The sequence below is a fragment of the Carcharodon carcharias genome, chromosome 19, assembly GCF_017639515.1.
Source record: "Carcharodon carcharias isolate sCarCar2 chromosome 19, sCarCar2.pri, whole genome shotgun sequence".
Taxonomy (NCBI): Eukaryota; Metazoa; Chordata; class Chondrichthyes; order Lamniformes; family Lamnidae; genus Carcharodon; species Carcharodon carcharias.
In genome coordinates, this window is record NC_054485.1 from 51,806,912 (window position 1) to 51,832,948 (window position 26,037).

Below are 26,037 nucleotides of genomic sequence, written 5' to 3' on the forward strand. Positions count from 1 at the left end.
TTTGAAAAGCACCGGAGATGTTTATTGTTGAGTCTTGACTTGGACTTAGTCAACGTTCAATCAAGCAGTCACTGGAATTGATAATCTTGTCACAACCACTCTGCCAGTGCCTCCCACCCTAATTTAATTTTGGGCTTTCTGCATGCTTTTTCTGGTGAAAGACTTCACCCAATGTCTACGATCTTGTCCAGGCACCCTCCAAGCCCAGCAGAAAGATGCTATTCAGTGTGTTAGCTGAGCTTTCAGCTGCCACATCCTTGAAGCCACACTTGTTAAACCACCTCATCACCTCTAGCATCACCTACAATCCTTCCTCTCAGACTGTAGCTCGTCAGCTCCCCCAGCTGGTTTCATATTCAAAGTTCACAGTTCTCTCCATGCTCCTTCCATTTCAATGGCTCTGTGAATGAGAATTGTTGAGACCACACAGATCAAATAATGGACGTACACAACTGGTGACGCTGGCACAGAAATTTAATTAAAATTCAACACAATGCTTCGAACCTCAGCAAGACTACAGTTTGAGGGAGGGGGGAGAACTGAGTTGATAACAGAATGCCATTTTAGATTAGAGAGGAAACCATAGTAACAAAACTGAACACAAATAATTGGAGAGATACAAATCTGGTTAAATTCTGGACAACAAGAGTGAATTTTAACAATTTTTAAGTGATAAGGCAGTTCAGCAAAATTTTACAAAAATAGTGCAACTGTCGTACTCCTCCCATATCGTGTTCCCCTCCCCTCAAAACTATTTACTTCTATATGTATAAAAAAATTCAATATAGTTATTGCAGTCGAGAGCACGTGTCACTTTTTTTTTACAATTTTTTTTAATACATACATAAAAAGATACAAAATAAAGAGATCAAGCAAGATGCATTAGAGGAATAGGGGAGGCCAGGCACGGAGTAGAGGTGAGATATCTGATTGTCAATATAAAATGTATCTAAATGTTTATCCAATATCTGTTCATTAACATTAATCCCAAGATCTAAAGCAACAAGTAACTTAACATTTGAATTCAGACTATGTAAAGAAATCCACAATAAAAACTCAAAAGGAATTTACAATCCTGTTTTGATATTTGTGTTGCTTCCGCTATCCCTGTTTGCAATGAACTATTCCACTAATCTTGCCATTGCAGTATCTTGAAACGGAGACGTCATGCAGTAGAGCAGTTCACATGGTGGGGTAGGGAAACTGAGGCCGGTGAAGAAGCAATACAACTTTATGGTGTAAATTTGGGCTCTGGTGCTCTCTAGGACTGAGTTTTAATGGGACCATGAGGGACAGGTGACACAATATGTAAAGTGGGGGCATTTGCCGAAGATGGATGGGCAAGTGAACTGTAAAGTTCTGAATTAAAAGGACAGTTACTGCTGCAGCCATTGCCTATACGATAGCTTTACCGTTTCCCACATGCACAGTGGGAAAACTCTCCATTTTGTCTCATGAGGCAACTATGCAACAGTAGTTCCTGCTGCAAGCACATCCTTTCATTCAAGACTGCACAATTCTGTTTGATAAATCTCGCTGATTTTTGCCACATAAATGAGCAAACAAGGATAACTGATACTTATACACTGAAGATCAGCTTTTACTTCATGTAATTATTTTACAAAGCATCTCTTTTTTGACACTTTTGTCTGTGCTTTAAGGACAATTTGAGGACAGTTGAATTCCCCATTAATTTGAACCTCGTTTCCTATTCCTTGTCCAGCCTCTCTCATCCCATTTCAATTGTCTTTGTGAAGTGGCCTATGGGAAGGGAAGAGTGTGGAGCTTGGGGCAGATTCTAAAATTTGGTACAAATAATGTACAAAGCCGCATTAAAACCGACTGCCTTTTGTTCCTTTGTCGATTGATATTCTCTCTCCTCACCCCTCTCCATTTTCTCCCCTCCAGCAGTTCGTTCAAGGTTTCACCCAATAGTCAAGGACGCACCCTTTCCAGTGCAGGTTACAATACTGTGACCAAGAATAAGAATGTTGACTGATTCTCTTTCCTTAGCCCAATGACTCAAAACACCACACGCAGGTCATGGTGAGCCCAACAATGACCAGGAACTGTCTGATTGGATAAATTCACTGAGCCATCACTGACCTCTAACTTTTGAAATACATTTAAAAGCTTTAATCTAGTCCATAGCTCTTGGTGAAGGAGTTGGAAAGGGATGGGGTGGGGGGAAGCTTAAAGTAATCCTTGTGGCTGGGCAAGATTATTAATTTGGACAGTTCTCTACTTAAAGGATTAAGACAGATTCAGATTCAGATTCATGGTGGTCACACCTTTCCCTCCACTCTACAAGTAAACACAATACGAGGCCCGAGCTGAGTCGCCAGTTGTTTTAAAAAGAACCAAAAACAAAAATACAGAAACCATTGCTGTCGTCAATCACATCTGTGAGAAAGCACAAGCCAAGCGTCGCAACCAAATATGGAGATGTGTAGATCCCAAAAGAAACTAGGGGAAAGAAATGAATAAGGATCCTTGAAACATTCTGTTCTAAAGCTGGCTTCAAAAGTGAAAGCATTTTAAAACCCATGTTTTAAAAGAAGCATGCGGCAATATCTGGGGCTCAGGAAAATCCAATTTGAGGGAAGATGATCTTTCATGAGTGCAGGATGTGACTCATGGTGGGAGACACATATCAGTACATTTATTTCCCTGTCAGTTTCACATTTTTGGAGCAGCTTCCTATTATAGACTGAATCAGGTAGTGCTGTAACATCAGGTGTACACAAACCGCACCATAATGCGTGTTTATAATTTTTAGTTCTCAAAATACATGGGGGGAGGGGAATTACTCTCCCAGGGCGACCTGTAGCTCTTTGATGTCAACTAGCGGGGTATCTTACAATACAGGTACAACACCTGCAGGGCATTTATATATGTATATATAAGTCGTATTAAAGACAGGTGTTTTTGGTCCTTTCAATCCCAAAGGGTCCTTTACCCTTACCCCCACCACAATGATAACCTACTACATTGTAAACCCTATGGAGATTTGGACGAAGAAATCTCTCGCATTCTGATCCTAGTGACCAGCTTCTATGCTCGAATCAATGCAATGATGCCAGAGGCAGGCCCAGTCCCTTCGCACTACTGTTCCATAGTGCCCAGCTTTTTCTCTTCCTGGGTCGTGATGTTGCTAACTTGTCCGTCCTCCTCCTCTTCCTCCTCCTCCTCCTCTACCCCTTCTTGTCCACTGCCTTGATATTTGTCATGTGTCCACTTGGGGCTAGTGTTGGACTTTTTGTACAGGAAACGGCCCCTTCCTCGCTGGAAGGTACCACGGCCCCTTTTATTTGCCCAGTAGTTGTCTCCATCTCCCTCACGGTCATCGTGCTGCAGAGGAACAGAAGAGAAAGAAAGAAACATTATATTAAATGTACACTCCAGTACAATCAGGCATCTACTTTGATCTGCTCAGAGGGTCCATATATAAAGGTTTACCACCTTTTGAAGTGCAACTGTGCTTGTGTGTGGATGTAGTTTTGGGTCTGTGCCATCTCCTCTCCAGGGTCACCCACTGGTAAATTCGATAAATTGAAATCCCTCCCATTGAAACACAATTTGGGGTCAGCCTTGGCTCACTCAACAGTGCTCCTACCTCTGAGTTAGAGGGATATGGGTTCAAGCCCTACTTGAGTACAAAATACAGGTTGGCCTGGCACTCCAGTGTGATACTGAGGGAGCTGCCATCTTTTTCATGTGACATTAAACTGAGGCCCTGTCTGCCCTCTTAGGTGAACGTAAAAGTGTGGGGTAATTCTCCCCACTAACCTGGCCAATTTTTATCCCTCAACCAAAAAAAAATGTATTTGCTCTTTATAGCAAGGCTGGTAGTTGGGTTTTGATATGCACAAATTGGCTGCTGCATTTCCTACATTACAAACAGTGAGTACACTTCATAAGTACTTAATTGACTGTAAAGTGTTTTGGGAAGTCTTGAGGCCATGAGAGGCATTATATAAATACGATTTCTTTATTCCAGCAAAATACGTACCAAAAGGAAACACAGAGGGACTCACAGCTGCCAATAACTGGCAGGTAATAAGATTGTTACTCTAATCAAAATCAGTTTTTCCATTTAAAGTAATGAATGAAAATTGCTGGAATTCAGCTGCACCCCCAAAATAAAGGCATCACTTTTCTTTTGCTTGGTGCCTGCCTTCAAGAAAAACAAATCACCGTTCCTTCATTTCCAGGTCAAAAGGGCATGGTCACCTCTGTGTAACCTCAGAGAACGATGGAGAGGCAATGGATGTGGAATATGGAACCTTAACTCAGCTGCAGGATAATCCACTTCTATCTTTCTCTCTCTCTCTCTCTCACCCCTTCCCCAAACTAGCTGGACAAATTCATTCTTGAATATTCCATTTAGGACTGCTTCTTCCCTCCCCATAGAACAGATCCAAGGCACTTGTGGCTGAGATCAAGAATTATTCTAACCACTTTAAGCAGTTTCGGCATCAATGCTATTTATCTAGGCTTAGTTAACCTCTGGATAGGGGAAAAACCAGCTGTTTTTTGATGTTGGTGTAAAGGTCCAAGGAACAAGCAAAGCTCAAATCCCTGTGCACCCCGCCCCCATGGTCCAGTGTGACACTGGAGCCACAAATACACAGCAACGGGAGATGATCATTCAGCCCCTCCAACCTGTTCCAGAATTCAGTTAGATCATTGCTGATCTCTATCTCAATTCCACGTGCCCACGTTATTCCATATCCTTGCCTATTGATCTCCATTTGGATACTGGGCCCCCCTACAGCCTAAACAACTTCTTGGGAGAGTTCCAGGTTTCCATCATCTTTTGTGTTTGGAACTGCTTCCTGACATCGCCCCTTAATGACCTAGCTCCAATTTGTAAGTTGTCCTTCCTTTGTTCTTGAGGCATAATCTTACTATTAGACAGGTCACTTAGACACGATGTCAGGGAACACTTCTTCACACAAAGACCAGGAACCTGCCTGCTCTGTATGGCCTGACTATTTGCTGGATCAACTTGCTGAGCCATTAGGGAGCTCAGCCTAGATCTGGCTTAGTTACAAATGGCTCTCAGAAGCTCAATGATGTTTCTTCCCTCAGCACAGATTAAACAAAGCACTGCCCCAGCCCTGAGCCGGGATGCTTGTGGACACGTACCAGGTAGTACTTTTTGCTTTTTGGTGTGTACTCGGGGTCCCAGTCCTCTTCGCGGGGCCTCTTTTGGAAAGTTGGGTTACCGGGGTTACTGCTATTGCTGGGACCAGGAAACGCTCCCCTGCCATATCCTCTTCCTCTTATTCTGAACTGCTGCATTAGCATAAAAAGGAAGGTGTAATTGGGACAGGTATTCAACTTTAATGAGTTACATTTTCAGACCTTGATGCAAAGTACAAGTGTTGGAGAATGGAACGTCCACTTACTCAGCACGCCTAGGTAACACGGCACTGGAGGCTCTTTCCACGCTAAGTTGGCAAGACACATCTAGCCAAAACCCCCCACCCCACAAAGTTGTCCCTTTTCTTCCAACAAGATAATTGCACACACTAAAGTCTCAATTGTAAACTTTTTAGTGCTGAACAGATGGGAGCACCAAGCTTTAAAGCCAGGCTTGACCTTTCACCAGGAGAGAGAGAGAGAGAGAATCAAAGACTCAAACCGGCAAGTTCAGAATTAAACATCCCTTTCCCTAAAGCTGCTCAGTGTCACCTCCAAACCCTGAACACCTGTGTATTCCTAATTGAGAGCTTATATAAATCAGGAGCAAAAGTCATACAAGCCGAAGGTCAGAGGTTTAAAGCTGCAGGGTGAGGGGGTGGTCGACAGAAAATTCTGGATGGAAGCACCTTAATCTTATGTAGGCCATTATTCTCAGGAAATCAAAAACTTTATTGCTCAGGGCCCATACTGACTGAGGACCTAGGTCAAGGCCCAATAGCAATAGCCTCTTTTCAAGAATCAGGTGTTTCCATTCATAAACGTCTGCTGATTCCAACTCTACCCTGCTGCTTTCTAGAACAGAAGGGACCATTATTCCATCTCTGGAAAACAAATATATTATAGACACGGATACACAGTCAGTAACTTCCAAAGTACTTCAAGTGTTAGGTTCAGTAACTCAACAAAACAAAATCATCAATAATCTGGACAGATTAACTCACTGATGCCCGGAGTTACAAATAACATGCCCCCTGCCCCCATCCAAAAAACCACTGACTAGAATCCAAGGAACAGAAAATATTAGAGGCTGACAGCGCAAAACATCAGAGTTTTCAGTTTCTGCTTACAAAAATTCCACGTGCTCTGCCTCGTGTTGGTGGGCCTGTGAACTCTCTTGTTCCAAGGCGAGCTTTGTTAAAGCCGGTCGTGGTTTCCTCACGGCCCACTCCCTCTTCTTGTTCATCTTTGCCCTCATGCGATGGAGAGGAAGAGGAAGATGAGGAAGACGATGAGCTGGTTCTTGCTCTGACTTTCTTACGCTTCCTGTTCAAAGAAAATTGTACAAAACTAAAGATGTCATTTTTGAATACTTACATTTTTGTGTTTCACTGGTTCCTCGAGAAGCAGCATGTTGGTTAGAGAGAGGCTGGCATCAACTCAAATGTCAGCCTGAACCGCATTCAAACTCACCCATCCTCAAATGGTCAAGTACCAGCTGGTGTGTTGCACAGGTGACAAGTTATTTCCTCCCTCCCACACACCTTTCCAGTGGGTAAACGATGGCCATTTTTGCCAACCAATCATACTACCCCACTGCCAGTACTGCCTAAAGAAGCGAACACAACATCAGATGACAGATTTGGGTAGGTAAGAGGGGGATGTAGTGCAACAATTTAAGCAAGAGACAAAGAGAACATCTGTGCAGCAGTGATTCAGAAACCTTCGCCATCATCATGGCTATTTGGCAATATCAGCTGGATATTTGTTAATCTGAAAACCAAGCTGCCATTTTATGGAGAGCAGCACTGCATGGCAGCCACAAGTTAATACCTCCCATGTTGCCTTATACACATCATCCTCTAGCTAAGAACTGAAATAGTCTTTAGGCTGTGGGTCCATGCCCTTTACCTCATCATTGAACCCTCTACCAACATATGGTCAGGATATTCACTGATGCTTGCATTGCTTAGGGCCATTTGAAGCATACAAATGCCAGGCCATAACCAATTTCAACAAGAGATAATCTAACCATTTCCACTTGCCATTCAAAAGGTCACAAATAGCAAAAGCATTACCATTGCTGAATTCCCCATCATTAACATACCAGGGGTTACTGTTCACCAGAAACTTAACCCAGCTAGGCACATAAATACTGTTTCTGCAAGAGCAGGTCAAAGGCTGGGAATTCTGCGGCGACTAACTCACCTCCTGACTCTCCAAAGCCTGCCCACCATCTACAAGGCACAGGTAGGTGCCTACACTCCCCACTTACCTGCATGGGTGCAGCTCCAAGATGCAAGCAGTTCAACATCATTCAAGATGAAGCAGTCTGCTTGATCTGCACCCATTCCATCACCTTATACATTCACTCCTCCTACTACCAGTGCACAGTAGCAACAGCGCATACCAACTACTATATGCACAGCAGCAACTCTCCAAGGTTCCTTCAACAGTACCTTCCAAAGTCACAATCTTTACCACTTAGAAGGGCAAGGGCAGCAGACACATGGGAACACCACCATGTGCAAACCACACACCATCCTGACTTGGAAATACACCACTGTTCTTTCACTGCCACTGGGTAGAAGTCCAGGACTCCCTTCCTAAAAGTACTGTGGGTGCATCTATACACTGCGACAGTTCAAGAAGGCAGCTCACCACCTCCTTCTCAAGGGCAAGACGAGCTGGTCTTACAAGTGAGGTTCACATCCCAAGAACAAATTTAAGAAAACTAGGTAAAAAAAAAGTGTAATCACTTGGGGAGTTGTGTAACCAGCCCCAGTATTAGGAATATAATTAGAACTCACTAGTTGGAAGTTGCCCCAGGTTTACCTTCGTCAGAACTATATGCCGCAAGTTTTGGTAATTCTAATTAAACCACAGTTCAATTCATTCATCATCCACAATGCCATCGAGTGTATGGAGTTTTACATGGGGAATGAAAAATACTAAACGAGACAATATATATCTGTGGAACAGGAATTACAGAAGGGAGGAAAACAAAATGGTGTCATGAGAGGCAGTATTTTGCGTAAGTACATGACCCCATAAAGAAAGTCCCATTGTGTTATTGAGGGGAAGGAGGGATGGAGGGGAGGCAGCCAGCAGAGGTGGACAATCCAGTGTGATGAAGGAAACAGAACATTACCTTTGCTTTTTTGACTCCTTGTAAGCTTTGGGAATTTTCCCAGATTTTTCCTTTGACCGTTCACGTGAATGGCTCGAATCTCTTGAATCTTTGGAACTATCTTTTTTATGTTCTCCTTCCTTGCTTTTATATTTCCTACGGTGCTCAATATCTAGGCGAAGGTCATCTGGCTCATCTTTTAATTTTCCTTCTCCCTGCTGGCAAGCGTTTGATATAAGAAACAAGAAACACATTTAACATGAACTGTGGCTGATAAGAGGCAGAAAAATAAGCCAAAGGGTCTCAGAAGATGGCAATGTGGTTTTGCATTTCCATGCCTTTTTTAAAAAAAATAACAGCATTCGTACAATCCAGCTTCCAAGTCTCTTTCAGTGTTGCTGGAATACACCTGGAAAGCACGTACACACAAGATTATTGGAATTGAAGCAAGGCTTGGAGTGCTGCAAAAGGACATGGCCTCTAAGTGCAGGGTGATATAACACTGGTTAGTCTCCCTGTGGAATTACATGGAATACACACTGGCAGACCATCACAAATATAACATTCTAGCTTAAGGCATAAGCGGCTGAAATCAAGATTACTTAAACACCATAATCATCTTTCCCTCTTCCCCTGACTTTGTGTACATCAGAATAATTTCTGAGGGCAAAAAATTGTAATCAGTGATGCAAGGACTGTTCAAACGCCCATATAAGTGGAGGAAAGAATTAATGAGAACAAGGTACTTGGCCAATGACTGAGCTCTGTGAACACAGCCAGGACAAACTACATGGTTGGTCCCACACCATTCCTGCCCCACTAATTTGGAAATAAACCCATGTCCTCTTTGCTCCAACAAAGTCAACTTTTCCTTTATGAGCTGGCGTCAAGGGGGTGCTCCTTAGTTTGTGCCTGGCTTGTCATTTCCTCAGCTCATTCCCACCTCCCAATTCTCTTCTGTTCCACATGTGGAATATATTTGACTCCCTCCCCAGCTTGGGTTCAGGTGGCCAGTTGGAACAGTTTAAAATTTTAAATCACTGCAGATGTTTTCTCTTCAATATGCTTCTTACCTACAATGCCATTTAATGCTAGTGATGGAGGGCTAAAATTAAGCTAACTCTCAATTTAAAAATAAGGAAGTGAATCGGGAAACATCTTGTGACATACAAGGCTAGTAAACAGGATTTGGGAGGGAGAGGGAAGGAAGCAATTAAAGATAAAGAATCAGGAGAAAATTTCTTCAGACAGTCACTGATTGTTGGTTCGGACCACCACCCAGTCCAATAAAAATAAATTCAAGTATTTAAATTGCAGTTGGATTAGATTCCACTTCAGCAGGGAGTGAGGTGGTATAGTTTGGTGGTTAAACTGAAAAAAACATGGTCAGATCAGGGTGTGGGTAGTCAGAATGGCCCTTTTCTTGACACAAATTCAATCCTTGCTCCAAACATGATACCTGGGTGCCAGGTCACATTGGTCACTCCGGCAGTTGTACAGGGTGGACACTGGCTCCAGGAATGGAGTAGACAGAACTGGAGTTGATGTTTGCCTTGTGCCTGCACCTTATGTGAAGTCAGTCATACGAATCATAGAAAGTTAACATATACGTACAGCAAGCAATCAGCCTTTATTGCAAGGGAGTGATTTAAGACTAAGGAAGCCTTGTTGCAATTTTATAGACTTTAGTGACGCCACACCTGAGTGCTGTGCAGTTTTTGTCTCCATACTTGCCTTGGTTGGTGCAACAAATGTTCACTAGACTCATTTGTGGGATGAGGAGATTGTCCTATGAGCAGAGATTGCATTGAATGGGTCTATACTCCCTGAAGTTTAGAAGCATAAATGGTGATGTCATTGAAACATGCAAAATATTTAGAGGGTAAGACAGAGTAGGTGCTAAGAGGCTGTTCCCTTGGCAGATGAATCTAGAATGAGATAGTTTTGGGATAAGGGGTCTGATATTTAGGACTGAGATGAAGAAAAATTTTTTCATTCAGGGAGTTGTGAATCTCCAGAATTCTCTACCACAGAGAGCTGTGCGTGCTTAGTCACTGAGTATATCCAAGATTCAGATCAATAGATTTTTGGACAGGAAGTGAATCACTGGATATGAAGTCCGGTGAGAAAGTAGAGTTGATGTCAATATTCAGCCATGATCTTACTGAATGATGCAGCAGGGTCGATGGGTTGTACTGGTCAATTCCTGCTCTTAGTTACGTTCTTATACCACTGGGTGAAGTTTCTCTTGCTACCAAAGTGAACGACACAGGACTATGCTGGTCTTGGACAGAGGGAACCTGGCCACTCAGCATGGCGCTCACATCCCATTCTCCCAAGGGTGAGCTACTCGGTCACAGTGCGGCAGACGGTGAATCGCACCAGGCATGCACATTATCAGGCTTCAACTTGTCTTTTTTATTTATCTTCAGTTCATTGGATCAAATGTGGCCAATTCCACTTGTTGAGAACAGATAGTAATTTTTTCTCTCTCTATAACTGTAATTGTAGTTCCGTGCAATTGGAAAATTACACAACGACCAGCACAACACTGCAGCTGGATAAGTCAGCTTCTGGCAGAGTGTTAGAGCCAGTTGAGAGGGGCCAAATGTTTAAAACACAAGGGCCTGGCCTTCTCACAAAGACACCCTTTGTGAAAGAGTATTATAGGTTACACACACTCAGGCAGTGTTCTGACACAATCAACTAACACAATTCTTTGCAGCTATCCCAGAGAAGTTTTTAAACAGAAAGAATTGAGTCATATACTTTCCAAGTGTGTTGCACATCTGGAAAATGGATTCTGGGACTAACAACTTGACAGTTTGCAGGTTCCGTCTATCTTTGTATTCAGGCTGTATGTAGTCAAACTGTTAAAAATATGGGTTTAATGCACTGTGTAGTTAGTATTTTCCCCCCTTCTTCTCCTTAAGGTTTTGAGGTAATTCCACAGGTGCCAGCAGCTCTCTGTAACCTTGCCAAATGGGCACTGTTGTGTGTGCCTGGACCGTGAGCATTAGTGCGCACTACAGGCTTAGCTTTAAAATGGGAAAGTAATTACTCACCGAGCCATTAGAGGGGACATTTCAAATTATTATGGAACGTTCTACAATTGGAGCACTTAGAGCAGGGCAAGCATAGCAGCTAATAGCTAGTGGGAAGGACCAACAACTTGTATTTATATAGTATCTTTAACATAGCAAAACATCCCAAGCCACTTAACAAGAGTATCAATAAAAATATTTTCAACACCAAGCCACATAAAGAGAAATTTGGACAGGTGACCAAAAGCTTAATCAATCAAGTAGGTTTTAAGGAGCATCTTAAAGGAGCAAAGAGAGGCAGAGAAGCAGCAGGGATAATGGAGGGAATTTCAGGTCTTAGGGCCAAGAACGCTGAAAGCATGACAGCCAATAGTGGAGTAATTAAAACTGGGGATACTAAAGAGGCCAGAATTGGAGGAGCCCAGTGGTCTCAGTGGGTTGGAGGAGTGTAACCCTGGTTGGGAGGGGTGAGGTCACAGTTAAATTTGAAAACAAGGATGAGGATGTTGAAATTGAGGCTTTATCAATATAGGAGTGATGTGTGAACAGGACTTGGGGCAAGTTAAGATACGGGCAGGAGTTGGATGAGCACCACTTTATGAAAGGCGGAAGACAGGAGGCCAGCCAGTAGTAAATAAGAAAGGAAAGAAACAGGAGTAGTTAGAAGTTCTTCTGCACACTGTCATTCAATACTTTAATTCAAGGCATTACAAGTAGAAGTTACAACCATTTCTGGGCACAGAGGCAGCCTGGGGCATAAATGTGCACTCTCAACATCAGAACTGTCGGGCATGACTGACACTTCTTAGAGGGCAGGTGCACTCAAACAGTTCAATACTATTTTATTATTGATCGAGTTAAGCCTACAACATCTGTGAAATAAAAATTCAGTCAGGCACCAGACTCAGTTGATTCCAGGTGCACTTTACAGATATTATTTTTAGTTCACCTTGTGCTACAGGCATGATAGCCCAACCTCCACAAACTGCAGAGATAGTGTCTAACAGATAGAACTATCCAATGATGCGCTGCATCAAGGGCCCAAACTAAATAAATTGGTCAGCTTTTGACTCAAAATGTGGGCTAGTGCAGTACAGATGTTTGCCATTAGACATCATCAGCACATCATATAACTGACCACAGGCAAGGGAAGAGGGATGATTTCTTCTAAGCTCCATATAGAATGAATTCCCAAACATTTTATACAAAGCACACCAAGACCACCTTCCCATCCTAAAGAATGGCGAGAGGAACAGGGCAGTTCCTAATCACCACACCAACTCTCTTGGTCTGACTCAATCTACCATTGGTTGTATGGCAATTTGGGTCTGGGAGTTGGAATGGAGTCCTAGCTCCAAGTGTAGTTCCTGGATGTGGCACTAAATATCTCTCAAAATCACTTTCAACACATACAAATAAATGGCATAAAAATATATTGTGCCTAAATCCCTGTAAAGTTACTCAAGAAAATATATAACAAGGGTGTTGTTAGCTGTTACCATTGTAGACACCCAACATCCAAGCAGCCTAAGCTCATTTATTCAGCTTCCTAATATTAACAAAACCCCCAATCAGGAATACACAAACAACCTGACACTACAAAAGAGATGACAAGACAGAATTCTTTAAAATGTCAACTACATTTAAAATTAAAATTTTCCTCAGAAAAAAATCCAAAATACTTACAGCTCAGTCAGAAAAGAAGTTTTCCTGCATCAGCCACTCGCATTTTTTTTATATTTTTGCATTTTCCTAAAGTATTTTTTTCCAAAAATGTCTCCCAGTGTCTCAAGCTCACCTCAACAGGCTCTGACAGCATCTGCCATACTTTTAAGCACGTCACAGAGGTGAGGATTAATTTAATAAATTAAACACTTTGCAGCTCAGTTTTTTAGAACAATTGTTTTGGGGGCCTTAAAAGAAAAACACAAACTTATGATAGGAGAAACTCCAAACAAAAATAAAAAAGTAATTTGTCATTGTACAGATATTACCCAATATTCATGCATTAAAAGCACAAACACAGCATTAGTAAATCCGCAATTAAACATCAAGTTACCTTGTAACTGCTCTCCTTCTGGCTCTTTATTTCATCACGCAGGTGCATGCGTTTCTTTAGAGCACTGGGTGAAATATCAATCCGCCTTAAAAATGGAAACCACCATCAGAACGAAGAATATAAAGGGAGCAGAGTCTTTAAAGATCTGGTCGTTAACTTTTGAGAGGGGCTGGATTAAATTGTGTGCTCAACAAGAGGTGCTTGCGAAGGAGTAGAACACTTTGTCACTTTAGGAATTCAGTGTGTGCAGCGGTCTCCCATATCAGGTGCAGCACAGCCAGATGCAGAGTAAAGTGCTCTTTCAACAATGTGCCTAAATCTCAATCTCTGACGAGCTCTGACTATCACCAGCGTGGCATTTATGTATTCCGCACGCACCATTTTCTCAGCATTTGAGCAAGATCATCAATTTAGTCCCAATTAATAGAGTTGGGGACATCTTTGTGCTGGAGGCCCGTGTCCATTCGGAAGTGGATACTGACTGTCCAAAACCCATTTCATACTCAACCCTTGGAAGTCAACAGATAGAGAGAAACTTTAATCTCATCATTCTATGTTGGATTCAAATTGAGTCCCAGGAGCGAAAGGACAAACTGACTGTGCCACTCACTTCCCCTCCTCTATTTAATTAGCGAAAGCAAATTATACATATTCAGGCAACATTAAGTGCAGAAGCTGTGCTTTATATGTAGTAAACAGAACTTTTCACCTCATCTCTCCTTTATGCCTTAAACCTTTCAACTTCCCATGCCATACCTCCACTGTGGGCAGAGCAGGCAAAATCTTGCTCTTAGGCTACTGCGAATGCTCCTCTATACCTGACCACACATGCCCTCTTCAACTCTTCTTGGTGCCATCCACAAGACAGCCAGGCTGAGTCTGGAAAATGGTTAACGTTGCAGCTTGATGACCTCGGGCATTTAAAGTGCATCACAGCCAACAGCGTTTTTGAAATGTAATGTAAGGGATCATGCCAGCCAATTCATGCAAAGCAAGCTCCCACAAACAATAAGATAAATCACCCCATCGGTTTTTGGTGATACTGTTAGAGGGATAAACATTGACACAGGAAAACTCCCTTGCTCTTTTAAAAAAGTGCTATGGGATTTTCTATAACCAATAAAGGGGGTAGTAGATGGGGCCTTGGTGTAACATCCCACCTGAAAGGCGAGGCCTCAAGCTGTGCAGCACTCGTTCAGTACTGCACAGGAGCGTCAGCCTAGATTTTATATCAAGTTCTGAAGTGGGATTGAAACAACTTTCTAACTCAGAAGTGAGTGTGCTATCCACTGAGCCAAGGCTGTGCCAGCAGGTAATTCCAATACAAGATCAGAGCTCATTTCGAGAATGGAAGTAAGGTATGTCAGATGACCAGGGAGGTGTGATGCGAGATATAGAAGAGAATTTACATAGATTCTACTTCCAATTGCCCTTCAGCAACTAGCTAGAAAGCAGTTCTGATAGAAACCAATGAAACAAGTCTTGCTGCGGAAACATGTGCTCCAGTGAGGATTTTTTTTTAAAAAAGATCAAAATCAAACAGCTAGTCAGCAGACTGGAATTTCACAGCACTGCTGTTTAGTGCAGGATAGTTCAGCGGTCAGTAGTTGACAAGAGTTGAACGTCAGGGTTTGAACTTGTGAATATCTTGAGGGTAGTCTCTACATTATTGAAGCTTACTAACCCCTCTCTTGCCAAAAAAAGGAAAGTCTGGTACCTGTGAATCTCTGGGCTCTTCTGCCTGGGCACCTCCTGCTCGGCTGTTCTCCTTTGGTACATTGTAAAGCGTTCGTTTAACGTTACTCCTGCTGACTTGAAGTAATGCTCTATTGGTGTCAGATAAGAAATACAGCCCACTTAGAGAATTGTTAGAGAGGGGGGTCACCATCTATTACAGAAAATCGCCTTTATGGTAGTTAAAAATTACATGTTTGTAATATAACCAGAGGAGAGAAGCAAAACTAGTTGTTGGCTGCATGTCCCTCACAGTGCATGCCAACATTTAATGGCATATCAACTCTGACAATTTTCACAAATGCCCAAATATATCATTTCAGGTGTGCTCAAACAGGAGAGAGATGGATTCATCCTTGCAATCTCAGCCTCATCATTGTGACGAAGCTTACTCACCAAGATCTGGGAAGCGAAGTCATCTCCAAGCTGCTCCTTCACACTACCCGTGAAGGCAGCCTGACTGCAACAGCAACGGAGTTTTCTTGAGCAGTCATTGCATTCCTTCCCCTGGTACAGTGGGGCAGGATAACCCAACGACTTAAAAACAAATCACTTAACATTCACGTGGAAAGTTTACAGGGAAAGAAAATTAAATTGCTTAAACAATGCTAGTTAGATGTATACAGCCACTGGCGCAGTCAATGGCTCTTTGGCCCTTTCTGCCATTGCCATTGAAGGCTGCCATTGAAAAGTAGGGTTCATTAGCTCTTTCCCTGCTCCATATTTTCTCAAAACTTCCATCCTCTTCTCTTATTCAGTTTCCTCCAGTATTGATTTTTTAAAAAAGAATTCAACCTCAATTACTCATTCAATCTCTTCTCATTTCTTTCCTCCATGGTTATTCTTGCAATCACTTTGATGGGCCCTAACCCCCACCAGCCTTCGGCTACTTTTGCTTACAAAGACCTTGGCACAGCAGAGCCTGACCAGGTGCGTAAATGTCAGAATACCACACAGCAGAACAGAGCATGACGATACCATTCAACATTTCCACCAAGAGCCACTTCTACTCAATGACCATGGTGCAATGGCATCAAGGGTGGAATAGTCCATTTCGAACCAGGAGAACTGTACATCAGATATTCTTGAAAGTCAATATTCAGGATTAGTGAACCCACAAAACAACAATTTTAATGAGGGATCCATCGACAGTGAGAATGTCTATCAATCTCACCCAAGCAATTTAGGATGTGAAGTTCCTTTAAAAATATAAGTCTTTGGCAGTTATCACCATTAGTAACAATTTAGCTGTACTGATCAGAGCAGTAGGGTGACTTCGGTCAGCAGAGAATCGCCATTGTGAAGTTACCCGTACCACTTTACCTTAGATTCCATGTAAACACACAACCAGTCTTCAGGGAATGTCCTGCAAGGCTCCAAAGTGACTTAAGTTCCGAAAAAAAAAAAATCACTAGTTGGTATAAGCTTATGTTACATATCACTTTTCATCGCCATTCTGTCACATCTATATGCAAACAGCAGGAAAAAACTGGAGGCATTTTAACTGATGAAATCAGATTTCTATACCCTGCCAATATCCTTTGGGACAAAAAACCCCCAAAACATACTGCAAACGCTAGAAATCTGAAATGAACACAGGAATTGCTGGAAACAGCCAGCAAGTGAGGCATTCTCTGTAAAGAAACAAAACTGCCCATTTCAGGCACAGAACTGCTCGGATGGATGTCTGTGTTTGAAACTTCAACATATACCTTTCTTTTTAGATGTTGCCTGGCTTGCTGAACGTTTACACTATTTTCTTCCCTTGTTGCTATTTGACAGTACTCTGGCTGGTGTTCAGTTACTGAACGATAAAAGCTAGAGAGCGCTGAGCACATTAAGGCTAGATCAGAAAGCATACATAATGGGGAGAGGGCACAGGGGTTCAGTGATTCGATGAAATTGAATCAACAGAAGAGACTGTTTCATTGACATTGAATGTGAAGGGTTGAATTCATTAGGTTCTGCATAATAAATCACTACCACAAATAGATGCATTTAAAGAGGAAGGAATAGGCAGTTGTGCTAATGGGGTTGGATGAAGTAGGCCAGGAGGCACACATGGGGTATAAACACCAGCATCGACCAGCTGGGCCGAAATCCTGTTTGTGATGTAAATTCCCTGTAATGTGTAAATCAGATTTACTCTAGTCCTTTTTTTAAGCTGAGGCTACTATCAGTGCCCCGAGGTCACTCTATACTAGGAGAAACAAGTAAACGAATAAACAGTAATACTTGATTCATACATTACATTTTTGAAAACTAGTTGCAAATTGAAGCACTCAGGAGGTTGTACAAGCCGTTTCAAGTGACCAGCAAGGTTAAAAGAAGGTCAGTTATTGGCACTGTTTTGACCATGTCACAGGTGACTGAACATTGCTACTGGCAGCAAATGTTGACAGTGGTCCCAAACAAATTCTGTTGTGGGACCAATACACAACTGACTTTGCAATGAGAGTCCAAGAAAAATAGTGAATAGATTTATTTTACCAGCCTTCAGCATACAGTGTTGCACCGACATAGGTGCGCTCTGATTGCAATTAGGTACAGCGCTACTCTGGGTGCAGGGATACACAAACCAAAAGGATACATTAAAATACAAGTTCAACACATACCTCACGAAAAGGGACAAGATGGAACAACTTTCTAAAATATGAAAAATCAAGCAGTAATTGTTGCTATCTTACCTTTCACATGGTGAACCAGAGTCACAATGTGCTGAGCAAATAGCTCTGAAGGACTACGTCGAGACTGGGCCATCTGAATATGCTGGAAGATGGAACGGAACTCCTGATCTTTTTTGGGTTTGTGAACAAGGTCGCGACAGAGGCGTCGCTCATGGGTCAGGACGTTGGCAGAGCTGGAAGACAACACAAAGAGCTCCTCATGAAAGAAGGCCACTCTAAGGCAACACTAAGCAATGTTCTTCCCTGCTTATCAACGCATTACAGACTTCGGTATTGCTAACGTCTTACTCATCACATCATCCCCAGTTCTTTGTGGAACTCTTCACCATTGTGCAGTATCAGTGACTCAAAGACAAGCCAACTGGTTTTGTCAAATTTAGCTGAGTGCAAATGTTGATTTATTTAACAATTTGCATCTTCCAGTTTTCAGTCAACTCTGGAAAGGCAAGAAGCAAATTTAAAAAGTGCCCAATGACTTTTGCTGAAGAGTGCATGTTTTGATGAGATGCCTTCACGCCACATGACGTGCAGCAATTAGGTAAGAACTGTAAGGTATCTTATTCATCGCCAAACTTAAACAGGAAAAAAATTTCAAAGAACAAATGATGGAACTATAAATACATGGTGAAGCCGCATGTGTATGACCAACATCTTATCATCTACATTTAAAGATTCAAATTACATAAATATCAACTGCAAATTACACAGAGCTGAGATTACAAGTGGTTTCAAGATCATAGTCTCTATTCCCACAAAATATCTGGATTTGAGGTCAGCTCTAAATTAAGAATTCGACTTCATGGGGTTGATATCATCTGCAGGCTGCCACATTGTTGAGGTTGCACCATGTTATCCTGGGATGTGGCAGACTGTTTGCAATGATAGTTTCCCTGAGGAAAGAAAACACACTGCAGTTGCAAAGGGAAAGCTTTTGCAAATGGTCACATGGAGTGGTATCCAATGAGTTGGCAGATTACTAGGCTCGGCACCACCATTACAAGAGTTTGGCAGTTCAACTGGATATGTATTTGACTGAGGCAGTGTAATGAAGGTTGAAAAAAGGGCAGGGGGTGGGAGGGAAAGAAAGCGCCTTGAAATATCGTTAAGGGGAAAATAAATAAAAATAAACAGACATTGGGCTCAAGCTCTATTACAGGGCCCTTTCTGAATGGGAAGTCCAAATAAGGACAGTGTAGTGATTCACTAATGGGCTATGTCTCACAGAAATAAGACCACAGCTTCCCTCCCCTTATCAAGTTACTGATCTTAGCTGTCCTGCAGCAGAGAGAAATAACTCAATGGGACTGTGCCGACAGAGTCACTGTTATGTGCTTCTTGTCAGTTGAAGGGCACATTTTAGAATAGCAGGCTGCTCTTACCTCTTGGTATACTTAAAAGGGCTTAGAAAGTTTTGACAAGGAAGGAAACCCCAGGAGAGGTGACTGGGTAACATGCTCTGAAAAAACAATAGTAATATCTTGCTGGACCAACCAGCAGCTGACAGCATATGGCCTCAGCCCTACCTGAACTCAGAATGCCTCTATGCATCTAATTCCCTTTACTGTTTTGGAAGGGAGAAGGCGGTGAAATTATCTGATTTTGCAAGAGAATCAGCCATGGGATGACTGGGCAGCCTAGCCTCTGACAAAATAAACACAAAGCACTCAACCCAATTCTTACCCAAGTGTGTCATCGCCAAACTGCAAGGAATCCATTTTCAGCGTCACCTCTGTTGGACGATGAGCTGGTTTGAGCACAGGGGCACTCTCCTCTTGAGCAGTCACGCCTTCCTGCTCTTTGCTATCGGAGCTTTTCCTAGGGGGAGGAGGGCTTTCTGCTCGGCCTGCCTTATATTTTGATGCTTTCATGGGTGACACCTCCCGGTATCTGCTCCCATCTGTTTTCTTTGATAGAAATCGCTCCTCTTTTTTAAATCTCTCAGGCATTAATTCCTCCTCCTCCACATCCTCCACCTCTCTAAACTTCTCCTTGGAGATGGTGATGTGCTTAAAGAAATTTATCTCTTCCCGCTTCCGTGGTCTATCATTGTCGTCATCATCTTCCTCCTCCTCATCCTCCTCATCATATCTCTCCTGAGTTTTACTTGCGATTAATTTGCTCCTGTACTTGAGCTCATCCTCATATCCATATTCCTTTTGGTTCTTGGCCGGGTAGTCCTTGTCGTGTTCCTCCACCTCCTCTTCATCGTAGCCAAATTTGTGACGCATCTCTGCTTTTGAGATTTTTTCAAACTCCTCAGCAACTCCGCCCTTGAATCGTTTCGGGGATTGGCTGCTACGGCTGCCTTTCTCTGGGATGTTTTTCACATGGAACTCCGTTTTCACCACACTGCAAGCAGAAAGCCTATCGTAAGCATTGGCCTGGTCTCCCCCTTTCTCTTTTTCTAAATCTGTTTCTTTCTGCTCCTTTTCTTTTCCATTCACCCTATCCTGCATTAACACTTTAGCTTTCTGCTCCTCTGTAAACCTGTGATTCAACAGAAAAAAACAGAAACACACACAAAAAAGAAATGCAACGCATTACACAATCAAGGGTCTGTGTTTAAACAAACAAGGTCGTACAGAAGGGTCCATCTCAAAGGTCTTATTTCTACCCAAGGCTGAAGCTAGGATTCAAATAGGGAGTCCACTCAGGTACTCTCTATCAAGAAGCTTAGCTGAAAGGCCAAAGCTCAAATTGCAAGACCTCAAGGTTTGAAACAACAAGGAAAATAATGTGATTAGGACACAGAAAACTTAGATTTTAAAAGGGAGGAAGGAATCATCGGAAGAAGGAAATACAGAGTGATGTAAAGAGTTCCACAGTTTTGAGGTCTTGAGCTAGACTAGAAAACTATGCGTAAGGAGTCTTAATTTGGGTCAGAATGTCCATATTCAACACTAAGGAATCCAACATTGGGTTCCATGGAGTGCTGCAGTGAAGCATGTGCCACCTTAAGTGTTACTAGTTGGACAACAATAAAGGACTTACAACGTAACAGATTAGCACTGCGTCCTTTGTGCACTTATTGGAATGCCACAAAGATCTCTCTGTATAGCATTCCCAGTCACTTAAAGCTGTAAAAATCCTTTATACAAGTTTCTGCAGAAGGAAATAGGGGAGTAAATAAAATCCTCCATTAAACATTGCATATTTTGCAGTAGAACAAAAGCTTTTGAGACAGTTCCCAACTCAGTGGAAATTCTAACAAAACATCCCAGAAGCAATGGACACCAATGAGCACTCCACAATAAGTCTCATCTAAAATGCTGGTCCACATATAAACATGTTTGTTTTTAAAAAAATGGTCTGCATGAGTCTTAAAATCATCAGCCAGAACATCCATGGAGCCCTTGGTGCTTCTCCATGATGACAAAACTGGGATTAAGATAAATCAAGGGGAAAAACATGTGGGTAAGGAGCCGCACATGCAATAGCTGTGTATAAAAAGTTTTATAGTTTCATGTTGTATTCTTTATCCACCTGATGTCTGGTGCACAGCAAGCGCATAGCAAGTGGCAACTCTAATAGCTGCCCAAAACTGCCGCTGCTGGGGGAAAAAGTTGGAGCCTCTACGGTTGGCTTCCTCACTTAACCCAGCTCAGATGGGAAGTCTGACTGAAGCTCATGTCACCAAGGGTGATATGCAGGAACAGCATGCAGTCACAACAGCGAAATTATTACTTTTTAAACAAAGGCTATGTTTTATTTAAGGTCACTAAACGAATGAGCACACCTTTACCTAACTAGCTATCCATCCCTGGTACATGCTCGGAAATTTTAAATTTAAGATGCCCTGCATTGAAGGGAAAGAGATGAGAAAAACAGCCTGTCTATAAAGCCCTTGCCAAGCCAGCTGAGTCAAAAACTGAGAAAAAAATCCATATTAAATGGTAATTCAGGATGTAAGAAAAGGCATGTGATTGATCACACCTGTTCAGACTCAAATCATACAAGTGTGACCCAGAGTTAAGCTTATAAGCTTTAAGTTATTAAGCTTTTGGGCATCCATCATATAATACTAAATACTCGGCTAACTAGTTGGTTGGTTAGACTGCTAGTGCGTGGGAGGATATATCACATACATTACTTGTAAATGCTGCCCATGACAGTCGGGAAGTCTCACCTTTGGAATATCCAGTATACCCACCACTTGATTCCATTGGCAGCCTGGAATTCCTGACAACTTTTGAAAAAAAGCCCTTCACACTGGCCTTTACTTCCGAGCAAACAAAAAAACATATAAGAGATCAAGAATTCAATACTGACCTTCTTGGAACATACCTCTTTAGATATGAAGAGATAGTTGGGACTGGCTGCTCCACAAACATGCTCGACATTCCTGGCCGCGTTTCCTCTTTCTGTACATTGCCCTGTGCCACACCCGCCAGTGGTGGGCTGTGGTTGGCTGGGGCTTGACGTGGCACACTGCGAATTGTAGAGCTGATCGATGGGGGGCTCTGATGAGAGGTGTTCGGTCTAGTTGGGCTGCGGCTCTGAGGGCTCATCTGCGTAGGGCTCCCATGAGGTGAAGCGTGGCGGGTAGTGCCCGACAGCGAGGGGCTCTGCTGGCTTGGGCTGGAATGCAATGCCGGACTGGTCTTCAGCACCACAGTAGAACGTGGGGCTGGGCTGGGATGCTTGGGACTAGTGTCATAGGCAGTCAGGCCTTTCCACGAATCACTGCGTTTGGGAGCCAGGCCGGTGGGGGCCTCAGAGCTGCCATTACCAGCTTGCCCATCCTCGGGTGAGCGTTTCTGCTGGTCTTCTGTCTCCTGGGTGGGGAGCTTAGAGGCAGTTGCCTCTTTCTGTGACGATTTGGTCTTCTTGCTCCGTCGCTTAGGGGAGGCCGAGCGGCTGCGGTGAGGCGAGGAGCGAGACCTGGAAGATGATGACCTTCCTGACCTGCTGGACGACGACTTGTCAGTGTACCTGGAGCGGCTCCTGGACCTTGGCGATGCTGACCGCCTCTTAGGTGAGCGTGAGCGAGAACGGCCACGCCGCGGGCTGTAAGTCGAGCGGTAGTTGTGCCAGTTCGGCCGGTAATTGCCGTAATGGTTGTAATTGCTGTAGTTGCCATAACCCCCACGGTTATTCCAGTTACCCCTTGGATAATAGCCTCGCCCTCGGCGCTGTATAAAGGGCCTCCTATAGCCCCGGTGGCCTCGAAACTCCCTGGGCTGGTACTCCCTTGGGTAGTTCCGTTCCCGATTATGTGTCGGAGAATAGGACCTGGAACGAGACCTGGGGCTGAAAAGCAAAAATAGAAACAGAATTAAAAATCACATCAGGGTAGATTAAAATGTCAAAGTTTTTCCAGCATTTTCTGTTTTTATTTCATTTTTTCAGTATCCGCAGTATTTTGCATTTATCCTAGATTTTTGTGAGGTTAGATACACTTTTTACCACAGCCTTTCAATTATCACATTACAGGTATCTAGTGCAGCAACAACTTGCATTTCATAGCACTTCAAATATAGTATAGTGGCTTAAGGCTAAACATCCAAAGGAGTGTTACGAAGCAAAATTTGACACTGAGCCACAGAAGGCAGTATTCAGTCAGATGACTAACCAGTTGGTCACAGTAGTAGTTTTTAAGGAGTAGCTGGGAAAAGGGTGGGGAGATGTGGACAGGCGTAGGAATGGAATTCTAGAATTTAGGGCCTAGACCTCGAAAGGCATTGACACCAATGAGGGAAAATCAGGGATACATGGGTGGGTGGCCAAAATTGGAGGAATGCAGAGATCTTGCAGGGTTGCAGGAGGCTACAGAGATATGTTCAAAACTGCCCCACATGCCAGATTTTCTAACTGCTTCTTCATCTCTCCTAGGTGGTTACACAGCTCGTGAGATAGGGATATATATTTATTGTTAACATATTTAAAGGAGAACCAAGTTCTTCTGGCATTCTGGACAACTTTCCTCTCTCAAAGTAGTTTAACTAGTCATTTAACGCTTGCTGCCTGTGGGATCGTGAACCTTTGGAACTCTCTTCCCCGGAGAGTGGTGGAGGAGGGCCATTGATTATTTTTAAGACAAGAGGTAGATTGACTCCCTTGTTAGTCAAGAATCTAAGGGTGTCGGAGGTAGGTGGAATGTGGAGTTGAGGCCACAATCAGATCAGCCATGATCTTATTGAATGACAGAACTGGCTCAAGAGGTTAAATGGCCTTCTCCTGCTTTGAGCTCATATGTATGCACACGTGCACAGATAGTTGCTGCATTTGTGCATGTAACAGTAGCCATTTGCTGTCCGCACATATTATCCAGTAACTCCTGCTGGTGTGAGAGTTTGTTGCTTCTTCACTCCCAAGTTCAGAGACATGGTGTTGAACTGTAGCAGCTTGAGGCAAGGTCAGGGATTCGACAAAGACTGGGTTTGCACTCTGGGCTCTTCACAGAGTGCTAAGACTCAGTGCAAGGCTTTAAAGTGTGTGTTTGCAAAAAGAGACACTGGGGAGTTACACCAACACGAGGACAAACAACTGGTTGCAACAGCTCCGTGCCGGAGAGAGAGCCGTGAGCTGTCTTGCCACCAAATGGTGGATGATATAATGAACCAGATGGAAGTTCACCATTACTGGGCAACGTGCACAGCGCCATGAAGCTTTACTACATTGGGTTCTCCAGTAAATACACAAATGTATCTGCATCTGCATTTTTCTGGTGCATTTGGGCTCCACAGCACAAAAGAGGTCAAAATGGCAGTATTATTCCTTTTGGGTGCTAGCTCTGGCTCAGTGGTAGCACTCTCGTCTCAGAGTTGGAAGTTCTTGATTCAAGTTCCATTCTACGCCACAGATCTCTGCACATAATCTAGACTACCACTCCAGTCCTGCCATATCATGCTAACCAGAAGTGATGCCCTGCCAGAAGTACTGCCTTGATGAGACAATAAACCGAGGCACCATCTGTCCTCTCAGTTGGATGTATAAGGTCCCATGGCATGATTTCAAAGAGGTGGGGAATTCTCCCTGGTGGCCTGGCCAATATTTAGTTCTCAATTAACAAATTAGTTGGTTACTATCACATTGCTGTTCATGGGAGCCTGTGCAAACTGGCTGCCATGTTTCCTTCAACAGTGACTGCACTTCAAAGAGCATGCCATTGACAGTAAAGTGCTTTGGGACATCCTGAGGTTGTGAAAGGTGTTGTATAAGTGCAAGATCATTCTTGCTGACCGTAAGACGTAGGAGCAGGAGTAGGTCATTTGGCCCATCGAGCCTCCTCTGCCATTCAATGAGAGCATGGCTGATCTGATAATCCTCAATTCACTTTCCTGCCTTTTCCCCAAGACCCCTGACTGACCAGTCCTGATAATTCCCTGCTTTCCTTACAAATTCAGGGAACATTCACACATGGAGCTTCTGCTGGCATGGGTAACTTCAATAAAGATTACCGACATCATCCCTCCCTAAGCAAGTGTATTCCTATCTCGTGACCAGCTCATTGGTTCTGCAGTCAAGTTCAAAGCCCTCAGGAATAAATACCACTAACAGCAGCAGACTGGGGACTTTGCCAAGCGGGTAGCAAAGGCAGCTGATGTGAGGGTGGGGGGACTGGAATGGCTGACTAGCAAACACCCAACATCAGTCATTTCAACTTCAGTTTTATCCGGATTTAATAAAGATGCTCAAAAATTATGACGGGTATTGATAGTGTTGACAGAAAGAAACTGTTACCCACTGGCAGGTCAGTAAACAGAGGGCCACGGGTACAAGATAATTGCCAAAAGAAAAGGGGGAATGATCAGATTTTTTTTAAAACGCGAAGAGTCATGATCTGGAATGCACTGCATGAAAGGGTAACTGAAATCAGATGAAATTTTAAATTTGATAAAAGAATTGGATATATATTTGAAAAGGAAAAATGTGCAAGGCTGCGGGAAAGAGCTGGGAAGTAGGACCAATTGGATAGCAAGTTCCAGTACAGTAAGATGGGCTGAATGGCCACGTTCTATGCCGCAAGATTCTATGATTCTAACCATCAATTAGACGGCCATCTCAGTGCTGGCCAATTATGCTCAAGCTTTTGACTTGGGGTAGCCATATGAACCTATTCAAGATGCTGCTGCTTGATGTATTAAAAAAAATCTACAAACCTGAAATAAAAGACAGAAAATATTGAAAATACACAGGCTGCCAGTTAGCCCCCAAATGGAGAAGGCAGCTTGAAGTTCTGCGTGCATGTGTTTCATCAAAATTTCAGACTACCTGCCTGGTACTTCAATATTT

At 43.1% G+C, this 26,037-nt stretch overlaps 1 protein-coding gene across 4 annotated transcripts in view; it reads right to left on the reverse strand.

Moving 5' to 3' along the window:
- Positions 1-456: 456 nt before the first annotated feature.
- LOC121291388 (thyroid hormone receptor-associated protein 3-like) overlaps positions 457-26,037 on the reverse strand; it is a 125,402-nt gene continuing 99,821 nt past the window's right edge. For 2 of the 4 annotated variants that reach the window (XM_041212485.1, XM_041212486.1), the window contains 9 exons: positions 22,072-23,052; positions 19,483-20,151; positions 17,803-17,975; positions 15,099-15,207; positions 13,382-13,466; positions 8,300-8,496; positions 6,279-6,474; positions 5,152-5,301; positions 457-3,351 (listed from right to left, as the gene is read on the reverse strand). In XM_041212485.1, the coding sequence (XP_041068419.1) occupies positions 3,106-3,351; positions 5,152-5,301; positions 6,279-6,474; positions 8,300-8,496; positions 13,382-13,466; positions 15,099-15,207; positions 17,803-17,975; positions 19,483-20,151; positions 22,072-23,052 (2,806 nt within the window). In that variant the 3' untranslated portion in view covers positions 457-3,105. The remainder of the gene's footprint in view (positions 3,352-5,151; positions 5,302-6,278; positions 6,475-8,299; positions 8,497-13,381; positions 13,467-15,098; positions 15,208-17,802; positions 17,976-19,482; positions 20,152-22,071; positions 23,053-26,037) is intronic. The other 2 variants (XM_041212487.1, XM_041212488.1) reach the window with 2 other exon arrangements.